The sequence below is a fragment of the Silene latifolia genome, chromosome Y, assembly GCF_048544455.1.
Source record: "Silene latifolia isolate original U9 population chromosome Y, ASM4854445v1, whole genome shotgun sequence".
Lineage (NCBI taxonomy): Eukaryota > Viridiplantae > Streptophyta > Magnoliopsida > Caryophyllales > Caryophyllaceae > Silene > Silene latifolia.
In genome coordinates, this window is record NC_133538.1 from 59163140 (window position 1) to 59183393 (window position 20254).

Consider the following 20254-nt stretch of genomic DNA (forward strand, 5'->3'; position numbering starts at 1 on the left):
GATGATGACCAACCAACCAGTGAGGGAAATAAAAAGGAAGATGACGATAAAGATGAAGAAGAGGATGATGGCAATGAAAAACCAGATGAAGAGAACGATGATGATAAAGATGAAGACAATGTTGGCGATAAAAACGAATATAACAGTAAGGAGGATGAAGCAACTGGTAATGAAGACGCCGATAGGAATGATGAAAAAGGCGAGGAAGGAGAAAAACCCAGTGAGGCTGGTGATGAGACAGTTGGCGACGAAGAACCAATAACTACTCAAAGGTCAAAATCGTAGCGAGAAGATGACGACGATGATGAAGTTGATATTGTCGATGATTGCGGTGATGAGATCCCGTATGACGATTACGACGAAGATACTGGCGACCACTATTTGTTACATGTCGAAACAACTGAAGACTGGATGCGCGTGACGGATCCTCGCTACGGCTGCACAATCGAATGTGGCCTACCAGATTCGGATCTAACACTTGTGTCCAAGACTATGATAAAACACAAGGAGATAATGGCGCCTATTCTTGAAGTTAGGAAAGAAACAATTGACTATTGTTTTATCGACGATGACGAGAACCTCTCAGATACGTGAGTACTTTATTTACTCTTGCACTGTGATAAACAAAACGTTTTACTTTGCAAGTGAATACTGTTTCAACTGAATAGTTGTTACTGTTAAACTGTTACTCTCTTAAAAGGTGTTCTGACTATTACATCTCATTGTCCAACAGGGAAAGGCTTGTCTCGTATGGGAAGTATCACTTCATTCCAAGGGAAGATTTTATTTCATTTGCTCCTGGTGAGGATATTTATATAATGGTGACTTAGTGTTGGTCAATGTTGCTCAATGACATCATCTTCAGAAAGGTAGCAAGTGGTACACCATTGAGGATCTTCATGGGTTGGGTCAATCTGTATGTTACTGTAATAAATAAATTTTTATTCTTATTGATTTTGTGTTTCTATAATGTTTATTGACTTTGTATTTATATTCATTTTTGTAGGACGTATTAGCAACAATGGATCTTGGAAAACCCATTCAAAACAGACATTTAGAAGGTAAGTTTTGCTGTCCTTCAGACATTGGATCAAATACAACCCGAGTCCACTGAATTTCAACTGTGATATGGTAAACCACATTACTGTTAATTTTTTTTATTCTTATATAAGTAGAGTGTATAGAAGTTCTGTTTAAAAATGATATATATCTGCTTAATTGCAGATATTCATTCCACTCATTCTGGAGGACCACTTTTTCTGTGCTTGCATACATTTCATGTCGCAAACCGTTGACTACCTAGACAACAAACCCTTATATGCCAGATCCCGAAAAGCAAAAATGGCAAGAACTGCGGTAAGTTTCTCTACTTACAGTAACATTGTTATACTTTTAAATTTCCATTAAAAAATTTGGAAATCATTGTTCTGATAACATAGAATATAGATACAAAGAATATTACTTTTTTGTGACAAATATCATGGGGAAAATGTTGTCAGAAATGCAAATTGCAAAAGGCTCCAAAGTGGAAAGTTTCCCACTGCAGAATGTGAAATTTAAATGGCAGAGCATTGCAAAAAATGTGGATTGTGGAGTTTTCATGATGATGCACATGGCTTTCTACACGGGGAATGGCTTTGACTCTAAGCTGGGGGATGAACTGAAAAGAATGTTGTACCGTGCTGAAATATGTGCAATACTTGTTCTTAGCGACTTGAATCAAGTACGAAAAGAGGTGCAAGGGAGGATATCAAAATTCAGGAATGAAAGAGAACAACCAAGAAAAGTCACTGCCAAAAAGAAGGCTGGAAGAGAAGAAGGAAAAAAAGGAAGAGGAAAAAACAAAGGAGCCACAGGAAAAACAAAAGGAGGAAGAGCCCAAACAGCCGAGGGTGAAGTCGGTTGCTTACAAGCGTTCTCCTAGAGCAATTGGTGAAGATGAGGAGATAATATTTAAATTTCATAAGGATGATGCTACGGGATGTTCTCTAGGTCGCGGTGAAATTGACGGTGAAATATTCCAAGTCTCTGAATTTATGAGAGAAAATCAGAAACTGTTGTCCAGTACAACTAATCTGAGAAGGCACGTTCTTGATTCTGCGTTTATGGATGATATCGACTTCCACAAAAGGTAAAATACTTGTTGTTCTTTGTAAAAGTGTTATTGTTACACTTTGTTTTTCGTAAAAGTGTTTTTAAACACTCGTTTATGTTACACAAGTTTCGCGAAAACTCTTGAGTAATCTAACTCTTATGGTTCTGTAACAGTGAGATCCTGGCTGCGTTTGGAGACAACATGAGGTTGACAAGAGCTGATATACTCTCACTATGTCCTAGGAGTCACACAAATTGGATGGTGTTTGAATGCTGGTCACTACTCTTGAATTATGTCGAGAACAGCAAAAGATGCACAAGGGCAGTAGGGCCAACCATACTTTACTTAGGACTAGGTCACATGGTAAGTTGCATCGGTGTTAAATGTCTGCTTCTGTTCAATAACATATGATTCTTTTACAAGGGAAATCTAACCCTTACATTTTTTTTTTATTATTTTTTTTAAAAACTACAAAGATGCTCTACGGCCGTGATGCAAGAGGATAGTGAATGCGATCGATATAAAGAACGAGTTGTTTGAAATTTGGGATAATTTCATCAACGCGAGCAAGGCAAATTACAGACTGGATGCCAAACTTATTTTTATACCTTGTTTGGCTGGCTATCACTACTTCTGTGTGTGTATTAATTTCCTCAACAAAAAGATTAGTGTGATCGACAGTCAATCGTATGCTAACTGGGAGTCTTCATTCACTTACGACATCGCCACGACAATGAAGTCCCCCGAGTTGTCAAATTGTATGTTTACGATTTGATTTGATTTCGATGTTACAAGAATACCTATCTTTGTAAAATTTTTATGTTGTTTCAAAGTATTCTTTGTTATACCTATCTTTGTAACATTGTTGATTACTCGATTTCTTAATTGATAGTAAAAGGAAATTAATGTTCTGCTTTCGACAGGCCGATTGCATGAGTGACTCACCTGGACACAAAGGGCGACGTGAGGGTAACTGAAATGATCCGCTATCCTGTGGTAAATGTGAAGTTTAAATGGTAGAAACGGGCTTCCGTATTTGAAGAGTCAGCCTGTATCACTATGACAGCCGTCTCCAATTTTTTGGGATATGCAAACAAGTCTTCTTTGCTCAACAACACATTTTATTGGCGGGCATGTGCTTCCCAAATTGCTGCACGTTTGCTCATGGCTGACATCAACAAAATACGGGCTGAATTGTTGGACGATGTTGAAATCTTCAAAAATTCAAAGAAAACAATCTGGCCTGATATAGCTGCAAGGAGGGAAGCCGCTAGAATGCTCAAAGGGAAGGCAATGGAACATGAATTGTCAGACGAACAACCACCGATTGAGAATGAACCGAAGCCACTCAACACCGAAATGACTGTACTTCGTTTTAAAGTGAAAATCAAGTGATGTACTCTAAAACAATGTTACTTTAACAACGTAATAGTGGCTGTCATAGACAGTGGAACATATTTTGGATTATATTACTAATAAGTTTGTTATTGTAACAGTAACTAATTATATGCAGAATTCATTAACAATGTTACTGTAACAGTGTGACAGTTGCAAAAGTGAAAAAAGAAAACATAATTTGACGTTTTGAATTATTCACTCTTGCATTTGTTATACTGCACTTCATAAGGAAAACGAAACATGGGTTCGATAAATTTCATGTCTTATTCTGTCTTTTCGAATTCAAAAATTAACTGTTTTTTAAAGCATTTAATTTTGAAAACAGTTTTTAAAATGTTAGTGTTTTTTTTTAACAAAAAAAGTCGAGACAAAATGAAAATAATGTTACTGTAACACTGTGATAGTAATAAATGAAAATTATAATAAAAGATTTTTCTGCTTTGAATTCTCCACTCTGTGCAGCATTTATAACTGGACTTAATTATGGGGAACAGGCACGTGGTTAACATCAATCATCATTTAAAAACAGTTTTCAAAGCAGTTAATAAAAGTGGGTTTTAAAGGAGTTAATTTTTTTTTTTTAAAAAAAAATAACTGTTTTGTTTTTCTCAATTATCAATAAATAATCTCATTTTAAAAAAAAAACAATTATGTTACTGTAACACACGTTTTTGACGCTTTGAATTCTACAATCTGCAGCAGTTATCTTTCTAAAACAGTTTTTCACTTTCTTCAAAATGACATTTTTCAAGGCAGTTATTTTTTTTATTTTTTTAAAAAAACTGTTTTGTTTTTTTCAATTATCTATAAATAATCTCATTTTCATTCAACATTTACACTTCATTTTCTAAACAAAAAGTTAAGCCAAGACAAATTCAAAGGTTTTTCATGTCTAATTTTTTTTTTAATCTTTTGTAATATTAAATATCTATAAAGATTATGGATGGTTTAATATTACAACTATTGCTAAAATTTCATTTATTATATGACTACCTTGCTCTAATTTAGGGAAAACAGTTTATGTTTGTTTATAAATAGATTTTGTTTTCTCTAATTTAGGGAAAACAATTTATTTTTCTGTTTAAATAGGTATTTTTTTTTTTTTTTTTTGCAACAGCAAGAGAAAAATGGAACGAATTCAAAGGAAACTGGAAGACACCAAGTTTGAACTGGAAGAAATGACAAGGCATAGAGATTCATTACTTGAGCAGGTTATATCATCTGATAGTAAGGTAATAGAAATGCTAGAAAGAGTACAAGTGCTTGAAAATGACTTGAACAATGCTGAAGCTCATCTCAAGTTTCTGATGGCGGAAAACAAGTGTATTGGGAAACTGCTAGAAGAAAATAAGGTGAAGAAATACACTGAAACTGATTTAGACCGTCAGTTTCTCCTTGGTGTTACAGCTCTTAGGGAGTCATATGCTAAAGTCAACCCTTCGATTAACATGAAGTGGCCTGCTCTTGTTGTCAAAGCTATTGAAGAGATGGAAGGTTACAGGAATAATCTGAAAAAGGAGTTGCTAGAGGGCGAAAGCAGCGTTCATTCTCCTCCTGTGAACAAACGACTAAGAAGGGAGTAAAAGATTTAATATTTCCTTAATCATTACGATTTATGCTTCTCTGATGACTTATATTTAAGTTAACTCATTATTCTTGTTTGGAAGTATTTCGTTTTTGATACCCGTCGTTGTGAGTACCAAAAATAAGATTTATAATTTCCTATTAAGACTAACCTAGGCTAGTGGTAACAGGGTCGAACCACAAGGAGGCAGATGTAATTTCTAGCTGTCTAATTCTAGTCTAAGGTAACGAGTGTATGGGTTGAGTTGAATTGGTCTATAGCTAAGAGTAAATAAAGACAATAAACTAAAAAGACGGATTAAACAGATAAAGAAGGGGTACTAGGATGGTCGGTTCATTACGGCTTCCAAGGCAAAAAGATACTAAATCGGTCTGAATCAAACACAAGTGAGGCGGGAAAACAAGAGGTCCTCTCGGTCCACTCTTAACTGATAGCATCTTTCGATCTCGCTATAAGTCCCTAATATCACCAATACTGACTCTCGTCCTGAAAAGTGACTAACGGTCTAAACTATACCTATCTTTCGAACTCAGCATAGTCTAGTCATTTTAATTGGTGGTCTAACAACTGTCCCTATCTTTCGATCTAATGGGTCAGTTTTAAATTAAGCATCTAACTGGTCGCATGCATTCGATTCGTTAAATACAACATTAAAATCAATTAAAACGAAAGGTAACCTCACGTGGTCAGTCGATCGACCAGGTATGGCGGTCGATCGACTGACACGCGAATTCAGTCCAAAACAATACTACGCCGCCTACCCTATAATTCGTCAACATCCTAGCACAATTGATTTAGCTACTCATACTAACGTTGATAACAACAATGAAATTAACGAAATAGGCAGAAAGTTTCATGCTTAAAACGAATGAACAAACAATTAACAATAAAGATAAATCGGTTTCGGGAGACTAACTAGCAATTCCTATACTAACAATGCAATAAAGATGAACTGAAAATAGAGCAAGTGAATACCGAAATTGCAGAAGGATCGTAACGGAATGATTGAAGTCATAACGAAAATCCAATGCGAAATAGTTTCCCAAACCCTAATTATTTCTAAAGAATCGTATGTAAAACTTAATGTAAAAACTTGATGTCCAAACTGATGTTTCTAGGTTACGTTATATAGCAACTAACGTAACTTTATTTCCTAAACCTAACATAACTTTGGGCTTCAAGATTCACGGTCTTTTAATTCTCGTCTGGAATAGCAGTTTGGTCGATCGATCTAGACTGGTCGATCGATCAATAGCAATGAACAAGTAGCTTCGAACCCGATGGTTGGTCGATCGACTGATGGTAGTGGTCGATCGACTGCTTGAGCTGCTACTTGACTTCTATAATCTCGTGGATTTGTCTTTTGGGCCTTGAATTGCGCACCAAGCTCGTTCCTTAAGCGAATACTTCACGTCAAATGAAATGCAAGATACTCGGGGATGGATTTAGCTCGATTTACGCTGGATTCTTCACATTTCTGCAATAATGTACAAAAATACGGAAGTAGACGGAAATAGGGAGAAATGTAGCATAAACTACATGAATGAGCTCTGAAATGCGTGTAAAATGGGATGTAAAACATCATATAAAAGACACGCATCAAACTTCCCCAAACCAAACCCTTGCTTGTCCCCAAGAAAGAACTAGACTCGATCTAATGACCTAATGGAACGAGTTCAATCTTAGAGCGAATTACAACATGTAAAGCCTAAACCAATTTAATGCACAACCAACAATCAATTAGCAAATGAATCATGCAAACGAGTTATGGAGCCGTTAAAACTACTGAACCGTCAACTGTAGAGACTCATCAAATTGGACTCTCACGGGTCGCTCATATCACTCAAACAAGCACAGGCGAATAACGTAAAGATAGAAAGAATTGGTTTTGTAAAGACTCTCACCTAACTACGACCTATAAGAACATGCCTGCAGTCTAATATGAAAGCAATCTCTACAACCGTACATATGCATTCCAACCAACAAGAGACCATGACATATGCCGAGGTATATATGTGGATATGTGAGGTATGGGTAAGAAGAGGCAAAACGTTTATGGAAAAGTGGAGGTACAGGTGATCAAGCTAGTACCGAAACGGAACCATATGGCAACATCCAACTTCTTGCTCAAAAACAAATGGAACGGTGCTATAGCAAGCACAAATCTCACAATCTCCAGGTATAAAAGTAATCAACTACCTCCCCACAAAATATGAATAATACATGGGAGCAAAAATCGCCAAAAGATAAGGATTTTGAATTATGCGAATTGATTCTCTCTCTTTTTCTCGAACCTCAGTCGATCGACCAAAAGGGGTAGTCGATCGACCGCATGAACAGTACAAAACTCTTTTTTTTCTTTTCGAATCATTTTTTTTCATCTTTTTTTTTTCTTTTCTATTTCTTTCTTTCCTCCTTTTCATCTTTCCAACAATATCTCAAACATGAGCATATGCTACCAAAAACTAAGTAACAATCCCAAGAACACAGACTACTAGCTTGACAAGGGCAGGCTAAATGTAGGATGTAGTAATGGGACAAAAAGGTCATCTTTGGCGGTGTGGGGTTCATGGGTGAAACGAGAAAAGGGAAACCTCTACCACATGTGTCAACTAACCACAGACCGAATGCGTACAGGTATTAAGCAGATTAAGTTCATATTTATGCACATTTATGTGACATGCCTCATAAGGAGTACTACTCACATTCCTAAATAAACTGATCATAGATGTCACCAGTTATAGGCTCTAAATCTCAGAAATATGATGTAGATTGCTAATTTTCAAAGTCAAGTGTTAAGTCCAGCAAATAATTAATGAAAACTTGTAGATATGCATTTACGATTCTACTAATAACATGTTAATCAAGCAAGGCTCAGGCAAAACAGGTGCAAAATGCAATATCATCCTTGAAATACTACCGTTCCGACTCGACCTATATGCTAAAATAAACGTGCATTTTATGGAAATTTTTGAAATTTTTCAATTTTTTTGAATTTCGTATAAAATGAAATGAACAATGCAAAACAGAATGTAAATGTGAATGCAAGCAAATGATATGCGACGCAAAACCCTTCCCCAAACCAAATCGCACAATGTCCCCATTGTGCAAAATCATGTAATGAAGAAAAGAGAAATGGGAATTTGCGGGAAAATAAATAAAAATGACATGAAGTGGAAATCGGGAACTTACAAGACTTTAAGCGCAGCAAAAGGAAACCTCCCAAACCAGCGTGAGCTAGGAGGTTTCAAAGCAGCATGCTACTAATAAGTACCTGAAAGACAAATAAAACCCACGCATAAAATCGAGAAGACAATTTTGAAGCGGTAAATATTTGCACAAATGAGAAAATTAGAAGAAATAAATAATTGGACGGAAAATAAAGTGGAGTAGAAAACTCCCGTAACTCCGCATATCGACCAAACACAGCAGGGGAGAGGTCGTGAATAGGGACAGCAGCGTCCTTGGTCGATCGACTAAGAACGGCAGTCGATCGACCAATGTGTCAGGAACAGTAGCTCCTGGAAAGTGCAACTCAGTCGATCAACCAATGTAGCCAGTCGATCGACTGAAAATACTGCTGTACTCCTTATTTCTTCATATTTGCTCAATTACGGGAGCTAAAGAGGTCTAAAAAACCTGCAAATGCATAATAATACGCGCCTAAAATTGCCCAAGAACCCAAAGCAAAGTCTCAAACGCATAAAATCCTAAGCAAGCAAAATAAAATTCGAAGTTTCGCGCACACAAAAGCAATAAAAAGTGTCTAACAAAAGCAAATAAAATATTTGGAAAACATGTGATCAACTAGTAGTTGATCAAGAACGGCCACGGATTGGCCCACTTTGTCGGCTTCTGGCTACTAGAGGTAGCCTCAACGGTGCTTATCTTAGCAGCTGCACCCTTCTTAGCTTCCACGTCCGTATGGCTCAACGGATCAATACTTTCATCGTCTCCCCAGTCAATGACCTCTTCTTGCTTATCAAAGTCCAAGTCGGACTTCCGTGTCTTGACCGGTTCGTCATCAACTTCTTCATCAATGCCATAGCTAAGGCAACCAAGACCTCCTCTTTGAATGATCGGCCTCTTTACAGTTGGAGCAACTTGCTGTTCTTCCTTCCCCAAACATCAGAAATAGACAAATCTTCCTCCAATTTGCTCCCAATCTGGGGCGGAGGGGTTACAACAGGAATAGAGATAGGTAAATCAGGAAGCACAAAGTACAATTTCTTGTCAGAAACCGTATTACAAGTCACAGGCCACATGGGGTCCTTTTTCTTAGATGGCTGAGCAAAAACAATAGAATGCTTGCCCATTTTAAAAGTCAGGGTTCCTAGACCGACATCTATGACTGCACCAGCAGTGTGCAGAAATGGCCTACCCAAAATAATGGGAATATGAGCATTCTCAGGCATGTCAAGTACCACGAAGTCGATGGGGAAGAAGAACTTCCCTATTTGGACAGGGATGTCCTCCAAGACTCCTACTGGCTTGACCACAGATCGGTCAGCCATCTGTACTATCATATCTGTCACCGTGAACCTAGTCAATTTGAGCTTCCTAGCTAGACTCAAAGGCATGACGCTTATACTAGCTCCTAAGTCACATAATGCCTTCTCAATAGAGAAGGTACCTATATTGCAAGGAACAGAAAAGCTACCCGGGTCCTCTAGCTTATGGGGTGCGGTATGAGACAAATAAGAGCATGACTCTTTGGTTAACGTGACAGTATGCACATTTTCAAGTGACTTTTTCTTAGACTGGAATTGTTTCATGAATTTAGTGTAGGCAGGCACTTGATTGACCAACTCAAGGAAAGGAACTTGTACATTCAAACTACGAATAACCTTTTCAAATTTATTGAAAGATACCTATTCCTTTGTCGGCACTAGTCGCTCTGGATATGGGGCTGAGAGAAGTACCTTAGCCCTCTCCTCTAAATCGCGCGTGCCGGTATCCGTGGACTTAGGCTGAAAGTCCACCACCTTCTCCTTAATGAAGCTCGAACCCTCCTCGGACCATCTCAAATGTGAGCCATTAACCGTCATCGGATCGAACTTCGGAATCGGGACGGACCCATCAAAGACTCGGTCTTTCCCAATACTTTCGGAGTTGTCGAACCCCGGAACAAATGGTCTCTCAAATTATCGGGCATTGAAGGACGAAATTTCTCAATATCGCAGGGTCTCGGTCGATCGACCACCTTGCTCGGTCGATCGACCGAGATGTACAGATTCGAAGCTCATGTAACCCGCATATCGATCGATCGATCGGGTATATCGATCGATCGACCGATATACCCAGTAGACGCCTTTTTCTTTGAATTATTCATTCTGACTTTGTTTTGACTCGGTTCCGCCTTATTCTTTTCCGGGGTATCCTCGACCATAGCAGGCCCCTCCAGGGTAGACCCACTCCTCAAAGTAATGGCGTTTAGGGTCTCTTTCTGGTCAGTTTGAGTCGGTAAGTGTCCGGGAGCTCGAGTGGTACTCTTACTAGCCAACTGAGCAATTTGGCTCTCTAGTAGCTTCATCCCGGCCTCTCTAGCTTGGGACTCCTTCAGCAACAAGTTCTTAAACTCAGCAAAATCAGAACCATGGGATTGTTGTTGCTGTTGCGGCACATAAGGGGGTTTTTGGTATTGTTGTTGCTTATGATGAGGGAGCACATAAGCTTGCTGCTGCTGCTGTTGTGGAGGTTGAGTCGGATTTAGGACATTCTGGCTACTCCACCTCAAGTTGGGGTGAACATTCAGCTCATAGTACGTGTTTGTCTGCCTATAGTGTTGAAAGGCAGCACAAGACTCGAAAGGACTGGGACAATTCTCTGAGACATGTCCCTCAGCTCCACATCATCTACAGACGAAAGGAGCGTCTGAAACAACATTTACTTGGTACATCCCACCTTTAGAAGCTCCTCCTAATTCATATTTGTCAAACCTTACAGTGAGGGCTTCTAGTGCAGCAACAGAGGAAGATTCAGCAGCTCTCCTCTGGTTTCCTCTCGAATTCCCATATTCGGCCTTATGAGTGGCCAAATCATCGATAATCTTCCACCCCTTAGTCTCTCCCATATTCTCAGCAAATCGGCCATTGGCTGCAGCATCCAATATGGCCCTTTGATCGTCATACAGTCCATTATTTAACTGATTGCACAAGGTCCATTTTTCGAACCCATGGTGCGGTATGGTTCGCACCAGTTTCTTGAAACGGACCCATGCTTCATGGAAGTTCTCATCTGGCCCTTGTTTAAAGCTCGTGATCTGAGCTCTAATGGCATTCGTCTTCGAGGCAGAGAAGTACTTTTTGTAGAATGCCAGGGCTAAGGAATTCCAGTCGGTGATCCCATGTGCGGCTCGGTCCAGATCTCTATACCACTCTCTTGCAAAAGATCACGAAGAGAGAAAATGAACATGGTCTCCTTGATCGATCTTGGGTCACACCGGTGGCGGGGTATAGAGCAAAGAATAATCAATAAAAATCTCCATGTGCTTGGTCGCATCTTCATTTGCGGCTCCCCGAACTAGTTTCTCTCAACCAGGTTAATATAGGAAGGCTTTGGCTCGAATTTTCTCGCCTCCCCAGGTAGTTCGAATCCTTTGTAGAGATTCGCAGCTGTTGGCTCTGAGTGACTAGCAATGGTTGCTTCTTCAGCCATAACTGGGATTTCTGGAGAAGTAACTGTCTCGGCTGAAGAAGTAGAGGTAGGAGATGTAGGTGGATCTCCTTCGAACAGATTGTTCTCGTAGTGGCTTGACAGAGTACTTAGCTCTTCCTCTGTCGGTAATACCCTTTGTGATCGTCTCAACTCGCGCAAGGATTTCTCGATCTCAGGATTTAATGGTACTAGTTCGCCACCCTGTGACCTGCGCATAAGAAAAACTACAAAAAGAATATAAGAAAAGTTTAAGGAACGGATGTCCCTTAAACTAAGAAAGAATAAAACAACTAAAAATTAGAACTATTGCCTCCCCGGCAACGGCGCCAAAATTTGATACCCGTCGTTGTGAGTACCAAAATAAGATTTATAATTTCCTATTAAGACTAACCTAGGCTAGTGGTAACAGGGCCGAACCACAAGGAGGCAGACGTAATTTCTAGCTGTCTAATTCTAGTCTAAGGTAACGAGTGTATGGGTTGAGTTGAATTGGTCTATACCTAAGAGTAAATAAAGACAATAAACTAAGAAGACGGATTAAATAGATAAAGAAGGGGTACTAGGATGGTCGGTTCATTACAGCTTCGGCGGCAGCATACTAAATCGGTCTGAATCAAACACAAGTAAGGCGGGAAAACAAGAGGTCCTCTCGGTCCACTCTTAACAGATAGCATCTTTCGATCTCGCTATATGTCCCTAATATCACCAATACTGACTCTCGTCCTGAAAAGTGATTAATGGTCTAAACTATACCTATCTTTCGATCTCAGCATAGTCTAGTCATTTTAATTGGTGGTCTAACAACTGTCCCTATATTTCGATCTAATGGGTCAGTTATAAATTAAGCATCTAACTGGTCGCATGCATTCGATTCGTTAAATACAACATTAAAATCAATTAAAACGAAAGGTAACCTCACGTGGTCAGTCGATCGACCAGCTATGGCGGTCGATCGACTGACACGCGAATTCAATCCAAAACAATACTACGCCGCCTACGCTATAATTCGCCTACATCCTAGAACAATTGATTTAGCTACTCATAGTAACGTTGATAACAACAATGAAATTAACGAAATAGGCAGAAAGTTTCATGCTTAAAACGAATGAACAAACAATTAACAATAAAGATAAATCGGTTTCGGGAGACTAACTAACAATTCCTATACTAACAATGCAATAAAGATGAACTGAAAATAGAGCAAGTGAATACCGAAATTGAAGAATGATCGTAACGGAATGATTGAAGTCACAACGAAAATCCAATGCGAAATAGTTTCCCAAACCCTAATTATTTCTAAAGAATCGTATGTAAAACTTAATGTAAAAACTTGATGTCCAAACTGATGTTTCTAGGTTACGTTATATAGCAACTAACGTAACTTTATTTCCTAAACCTAACATAACTTTGGGCTTCAAGATTCACGGTCTTTTAATTCTCGTCTGGAATAGCAGTTTGGTCGATCGATCGCTAGATCGGTCGATCGATCGGCCCGAATAGCAATGAACAACGACTTCGAACCCGATGGTTGGTCGATCGACTGATGGTAGTGGTCGATCGACTGCTTGAGCTGCTACTTGACTTCTATAATCTCGTGGATTTGTCTTTTGGGCCTTGAATTGCGCACCAAGCTCGTTCCTTAAACGAATACTTCACGTCAAATGAAATGCAAGATACTCGGGGATGGATTTAGCTCGATTTCCGCTGGATTCTTCACATTTCTGCAAAAATGTACAAAAATACGGAAGTAGACGGAAATAGGTAGAAATGTAGCATAAACTACATGAATGAGCTCTGAAATGCGTGTAAAATGGGATGTAAAACATCATATAAAAGACACGCATCAGTTTTTAATCAGTGTTTGTAACACTTGTTTTTAATGAATGACATCTTAATTCGGTTAATTGTCCAATTTACTATTAGAATTGTGGTATATTAAATTTAACAACGATTATATAACTATGTTTAAAATTGTCAAAAAACGCTCCTAAAATGGGACGGAAAAGGGTTTAGGGTTGGATTAGGCGGCACCGCTTCGCAGAGCCGCCTAATCAAACCCTAAACCCTTTTCCTTAAACAAAGGTTGTTCGTAGTACAACACTGTTATAGTAAAACCAAACTAAACCCTAAGGAAGGACGGGTGATACCCTATCATGGAAGGGATTTAAATTTGGGAAAAAACGCTCCTAAAACGGGACGGAAAAGGGTTTAGGGTTGGATTAGGCGGCACCGCTTCGCGGAGCCGCCTAATCTAACCCTAAACCCTTTTCCTTAACAAATCGTGGTGCAAAAAAAACCAAAAGTAAACCCTAGGGAAGGACGGGTGATACCCTGTCGTGGACGGGATTTAAATTTGGGGAAAAACGCTCCTAAAACGGGACGGAAAAGGGTTTAGGGTTGGATTAGGCGCAACGGCTTCGCGGAGCCGCCTAATCCAACCCTAAACCTTTTTCTTAAACAAAGGTTGTTCGTAGTACAACAAGAAATTTACATAAAACCAAAACTAAACCCTAGGGAAGGACGGGTGATACCCTGTCGTGGACGGGATTTAAATTTGGGGAAAAACGCTCCTAAAACGGGACGGAAAAGGGTTTAGGGTTGGATTAGGCGGCACCGCTTCGCGGAGCCGCCTAATCCAACCCTAAACCCTTTTCCTTTAAAAATCGTGGTGCAAAAAAATCAAAACTAAACCCTAGGGAAGGACGGGTGATACCCTGTCATGGACGGGATTTAAATTTGGGGAAAACGCTCCTAAAACAGGACGGAAAAGGGTTTAGGGTTGGATTAGGCGGAACCGCTTCGCGGAGCCACCTAATCCAACCCTAAACCCTTTTACTTAAAAAATCGTGGTGCAAAAAAACCAAAACTAAACCCTAGGTAATGACGGGTGATACCCTGTCATGGACCGGATTTAAATTTGGGGAAAAACACTCCTAAAACGGGACGGAAAAAGGTTTAGGGTTGGATTAGGCGGCAATGCTTCGCGGAGCCGCCTAATCCAACCCTAAACCCTTTTCCTTAAAAAATCGTGGTGCAAAAAACCAAAACTAAACTCTAGGGAAGGACGGGTGATACCCTGTCATGGACGGGATTTAAATTTGGGGAAAAACGATCCTAAAACGTACGAAAGGATTTAAATTTGGGGAAAAACGCTCCTAAAACGGGACGGAAAAGTGTTTAGGGTTGGATTAGGCGGCACCGCTTCGCGGAGCCGCCTAATCCAACCCTAAACCCTTTTCCTTAAACAAAACAAATCGTATAACACTGTTACTGTAAAACTTAGGAAATATGCTCCTAAAACGGGACGGAAAATGGTCCTAAAACAATATTTATTCTTTGTATAAAATGTTGTAAGTCTTTGTATAAAATGTTAACTATGATGTAGGAAAATTGAATGACTTTTTTTGTGACATGTTATAGTCACAAAGAACACACAATTCTACTTTTTATTTTTACTTTGTGACATATTATTGTCACAAAGAACACAAAATCCTACTAATTATTGCTAAGGTCACAATGTTACTGTAACATCATAACAGTATCAAACTTTTTTCTTTTTAGCTGCTTTCTCAGCAGCTTCATCAGCTATGCGAAGATGGCATGTTCTCCTGTCGTGGGTAACTCTTTCTTTGCAATATGCATATAGCCTCTTTGGCTTGGCTGCTTTTTCAATGGCCTGTTGTTTAGCTGACTTCAATCTTGTTCCGCTGCCCTTGTTGCGTGCTTGTTCCGGAGGGTGGATAGTGACTTCAAACGACGAGCTGCAGCCTAAAAGAATCTCCATCTCTTGGTCTTTTGTAACCGGTTCAATACATAACTTCTGCCGGAACTCAACTAGGAGGGATGCTAACTCTTCCGTGTGTTCAGCAGGTAAAGTTTGGAGAACACCAACTATCTGACGGAACTCTGACCATACGTTGCACAAATGACTAATATCAAATGTAGCCATATATGAATCCTCAATGACATTCCCATTCGAATCAAGCCTGGAAGTAAAACAGCAGGTTACTGTTTATCATGGTGACAATGTTACTATAAGAAATTATGGTTACAATGTTACTGTAAAACAATTACTGTAACAAGTCAAAACTGTCACTGGAATAATGTTTTTGAATCAAACCTGTTCGCTGCGTGTGTGTTATTTAGCCAACGATCTACAATGTACTTGCTTGGTATTCGCCCAATTCCTTTGCCCTTGTACACCCACACAATATGCATGCAGAGTAATCCAATTCTTTCGTACAGTTTACACTCGCATACTGCATCTGTGCTTCTATGGTCGAACCCCACCTTGAAAATTCTATCTATCTCAGCATCGATTACGTGAATTATGCGCACATGCTCCTCCTTCTCAAAGTCACCAACACCACATGAATCGGCAGCCATTACTTCTTCTTCAAACACCTTGAACACAACATGTGTGTATATAATAGCGCCATGCTTTTCTATAGGTAATTCTGTCTTAAGCTCAGGGAATGAGTGGTCGCTGTTATAATCATCGCACCTTCGTGTATAGCGCTGCTGGTCCATAGCAGTTTGGAACCTGGTTTTAAAGCAACAAGGATTTGGCAACAAATTATTTATGTAACAATGAAATAATGGTACTGTAACATACACTGTTCCCGGGTACTGTAAGGAATGAAAAAGAGTTGTTTACCTCATCCAAAATCGAATAGTGTACCAAAGTGATTCTCAAAGCGCTTGAAAAATTCGATCAGTGTACTGTAACATACACTGTTCCCATGTCTCTGCAGAGTGCTGAACCAACTTTGTCCGTGATCTTTTGTGTAATATACCACATACAATAACGATACCTAGCCGTCTTGAAAACAGAAGGGAAAGCCTGTTGTATGCCATTCATAATGAAACAGCAAGTCAGAACGTGATATTGACCAGTGATAGGGAAAGAGCAAGTGAGTAAATTATATGTTAGTACTTTAGTTACAGTGACATTGTTATTGAAAAACGCTCCTAAAACGGGACGGAAAAGGGTTTAGGGTTGGATTAGGCGGCACTGCTTCGCGGAGCCGCCTAATCCAACCCAAAACCCTTTTCCTCAAAAAATCGTGGTGCAAAAAAACCAAAACTAAACCCTAGGTAAGGACGGGTGATACCCTGTCGTGGACGGGATTTAAATTTGGGGAAAAACACTCCTAAAATGGGACGGAAAAGGGTTTAGGGTTGGATTAGGCGGCACCGCTTCGCGGAGCCGCCTAATCCAACCCTAAACCCTTTTCCTTAAAAAATCGTGGTGCAAAAAAACCAAAACTAAACCCTAGGGAAGGACGGGTGATACCCTGTCATGGATGGGATTTAAATTTGGGGAAAAACGCTCCTAAAACGTACGACAGGATTTAAATTTGGGGGAAAATGCTCCTAGAACGGGATGGAAAAGGGTATAGGGTTGGATTAGGCGGCACCGCTTCGCGGAGCCGCCTAATCCAACCCTAAACCCTTTTCCTTAAACAAAACAAATCGTATAACACTGTTACTGTAAAACTTAGGAAATATGCTCCTAAAACGGTACGGAAAATGGTCATAAAACAATATTTATTGCTGTATAAAATGTTGTAAGTGCTGTATAAAATGTTAACTATGATGTTGAAAAATCGAATGACTTTTTACTGTGACATGTTATTGTCACAGCAACACACAATTCTACTTTTTATTTTTACTGTGAGATATTATTGTCACGGCAACACAAAATCCTACTAATTATTGCTAAGGTCACAATGATACTGTAACATCATAACAAAGATCATCAAACTTTTTTTTTAAAAATCGCTTTCTCAGACTTCATCAAATATGCGAAGAGGGCATGTTCTCCTGTTGTGGGTAACTCTTTCTTTGCAGTATGCAGATAGCCTCTTTGGCTTGGCTGCTTTTTCAATGGCCTGTTGTTTAGCTGACTTCAATCTTTTTCCACTGCCCTTGTTGCGTGCTTGTTCCGGAGGGTGGATAGTGACTTCAGACGACGAGCTGCAGCCCAACAGAATCCATCTCTTGGTCTTTTGTAACCGGTTCAATACATAACTTCTGCCGGAACTCAATTAGGAGGGATGCTAACTCTTCCGTGTGTTCAGCAGGTAAAGTTTTGAGAACACCAACTATCTCGACGGAACTCGACCATACGTTGCACAAATGATCATTATCGAGGCGTAGCCATATATGAATCCTCAATGACATTCCCATTCGAATCAAGCCTGGAAGTAAAACAGCAGGTTACTGTTTATCATGGTGACAATGTTACTATAAGAAATTATGGTTACAATGTTCTCAGAAAACAATCTTGTAACAAGTCAAAATCATCATCGTAATAATGTTTTCGAATCAAACCTGTTCGCTGCGTGTGTGTTATTTAGCCAATGATCTACAATGTACTTGCTTGGTATTCACCCAATTCCTTTGCCCTTGTACACCCACACAATATGCCTGCAGAGTAGTCCAATTCTTTCGAACAGTTTACACTCGCATACTGCATCTGTGCTTCTAGGGTCGAACCCCACCTTGAAAATTTTGTCTATCTCAGCATCGATTACATGAATTATGCGCACATGCTCCTCTTTCCCAAAGTCATCAACACCACATGAATCGGCAGCCATTACTTCTTCTTGAAACACCTTGAACACAGCATGTGTGTATATAATAGCGTCATGCTTTTCTATAGGTAATTCTGTCTTAAGCTCAGGGAATGAGTGGTCGCTGTTATAATCATCGCACCTTCGTGTATAGCGCTGCTGGTCCATAGCAGTTTGGAACCTGGTTTTAATGCAACAAGGATTCGGCAACAAATTATTTATGTAACAATGAAACAATGGTACTGTAACATACACTGTTCCCGGGTACTGTAAGGAATGAAAAAGAGTTGTTTACCTCATCCAAAATTCGACCAGTGTACCAAAGTGATTCTCATAGCGCTTGAAAAATTCGACCAGTGTACTGTAACATACACTGTTCCCGTGTCTTTGCAGAGTACTGAACCAACTTTTTCCGTGATCTTTTGTGTAATATGCCACATACAATAACGATGCCTTGCTTTCTTGAAAACAGAAGGGAAAGCCTGTTGTATGCCAGTCATAATGAAACAAAGAAGTCGAACGTGATATTGACCGGTGATAGGAAAGAGCAAGTGAGTAAATTATATGTTAGTAATTTAGTTACTGATGACATTGTTATTGAATAACCTTGTAAAAGAGGAAGAGATGGAACAGTGGTAGTTGGAGTCGAAAGTTGTGGTACAATAAATTTAAGTAAGTCTGTTACAGTAACATTGTCACACTATTACCTTCTTTATGCCAGGGCATTGATCCGTGATCATGAACTGTGGCTTTTTTTGTCCCATGGCAGTCAATAAATGCTGAAAGGTCCATTGGAAGGAGATGTCATCCTCGTGTAACAGGAGACAACCGACAAACAACACCGACTTTCTGTGGTGATTAACACCTGTGAATGGTGTAAAAACCATATCATACTTGTTGGTTCCGTAAGTAGGGTCGAAGCTCACAACATCCCCAAAGAATGAGTAGTTTCTAATACATGTAGCATCAGCCCAAAAGAACTTTGTTAGATGGTTTTGCGGATCAACATCATAGGCGAAGTAGAACTGGGGTTGGGTTGCTTTGAGTTTCTCGAGTCGATCGATGAAAAGGTCAGCATCTCGTAACCCAATATAGCACTTGATATCTCTTTGAAAGTTCTTAAAATCTATCAATGTAGCACCGATATTTTCATACCCATTGACAAGTTCCTTAACCTGTCTAAAGGTCAATCCAGCGCCAATATTCAACTTGGAGTTGTCCAAGATAAGCGTCTTTCGGAACATATCAAGGATCGTGAAATCTTATCGAGATCTCTCGTTCTGAGAGTAGGTAAGACGATGATTGTGGACTTCAGAAAACTCGTCAATCATAGCTGGGCCATCAAGGACATGTAGAAGGGCAAATCGACGTCACGCTCGGCATCCGGTTCTTGTGATTTTAACTCGCCGTAAATCGTACTAGCCGTGGACGAACCATCACCCATATTCTCATCATCCTTGGTTACGGGGACGCTTTTTTGGTTTAGATTCCCTGAACCCTTGATGGTTGCAGACTACGAATTTTTGGTGTGCAACACCACCTCGTAGTGTTTTCGTACTGTGCTTCCGAGGGGTAAATCCACATGCCCAAGCATAAACCTCGTAGAACTTGATTCCAGCCTCAAGGGAGGCGAAAACTGCACTAATGGTAGGTCTAAACTTGTGCTTAACCACACGCGTCCAGCGCTCACCTCCATTAGGCGTGTGAGACAGAACAAGCTGATTATTTGGTTGAGGATTGGGTTGCTCTTGGACAATTGGCGTAAAATGGGGTTGAGTGACATGACGAGTCTCGTAATACAAAAAGGAAAATACGAGTATTAGTGACCAAATACAACGGTGGTATTACAAAGAGTAACATTGTTCTGATAATACTAGTACTATGACAATGTAGTGACATAAGGATGGACGGGAGAACAGGAATATGCGAAGAGGCTGGACT

The 20254-nt window shown here is 39.7% G+C and overlaps 1 protein-coding gene and 1 non-coding gene across 2 annotated transcripts; one reads left to right on the top strand and one right to left on the bottom strand.

Moving 5' to 3' along the window:
• The first annotated feature begins 11248 nt into the window (after window positions 1-11248).
• On the top strand, window positions 11249-11355 carry LOC141636305 (small nucleolar RNA R71). Its single transcript, XR_012540926.1, has one exon. It is a non-coding gene; the product is annotated as a small nucleolar RNA R71 (small nucleolar RNA).
• A 3921-nt stretch (window positions 11356-15276) lies between these two features.
• LOC141628141 (uncharacterized) lies at window positions 15277-19557 on the bottom strand. The gene is made up of 7 exons (XM_074441318.1): window positions 19021-19557; window positions 18676-18795; window positions 18132-18580; window positions 17531-17714; window positions 16469-16578; window positions 15856-16278; window positions 15277-15721 (listed from the first exon to the last, which is right to left on the bottom strand). Exons 1-7 carry the CDS (start codon window positions 19555-19557, stop codon window positions 15277-15279), a joined length of 2268 nt encoding a protein of 755 aa, XP_074297419.1.
• Between the last annotated feature and the right edge of the window lie 697 nt (window positions 19558-20254).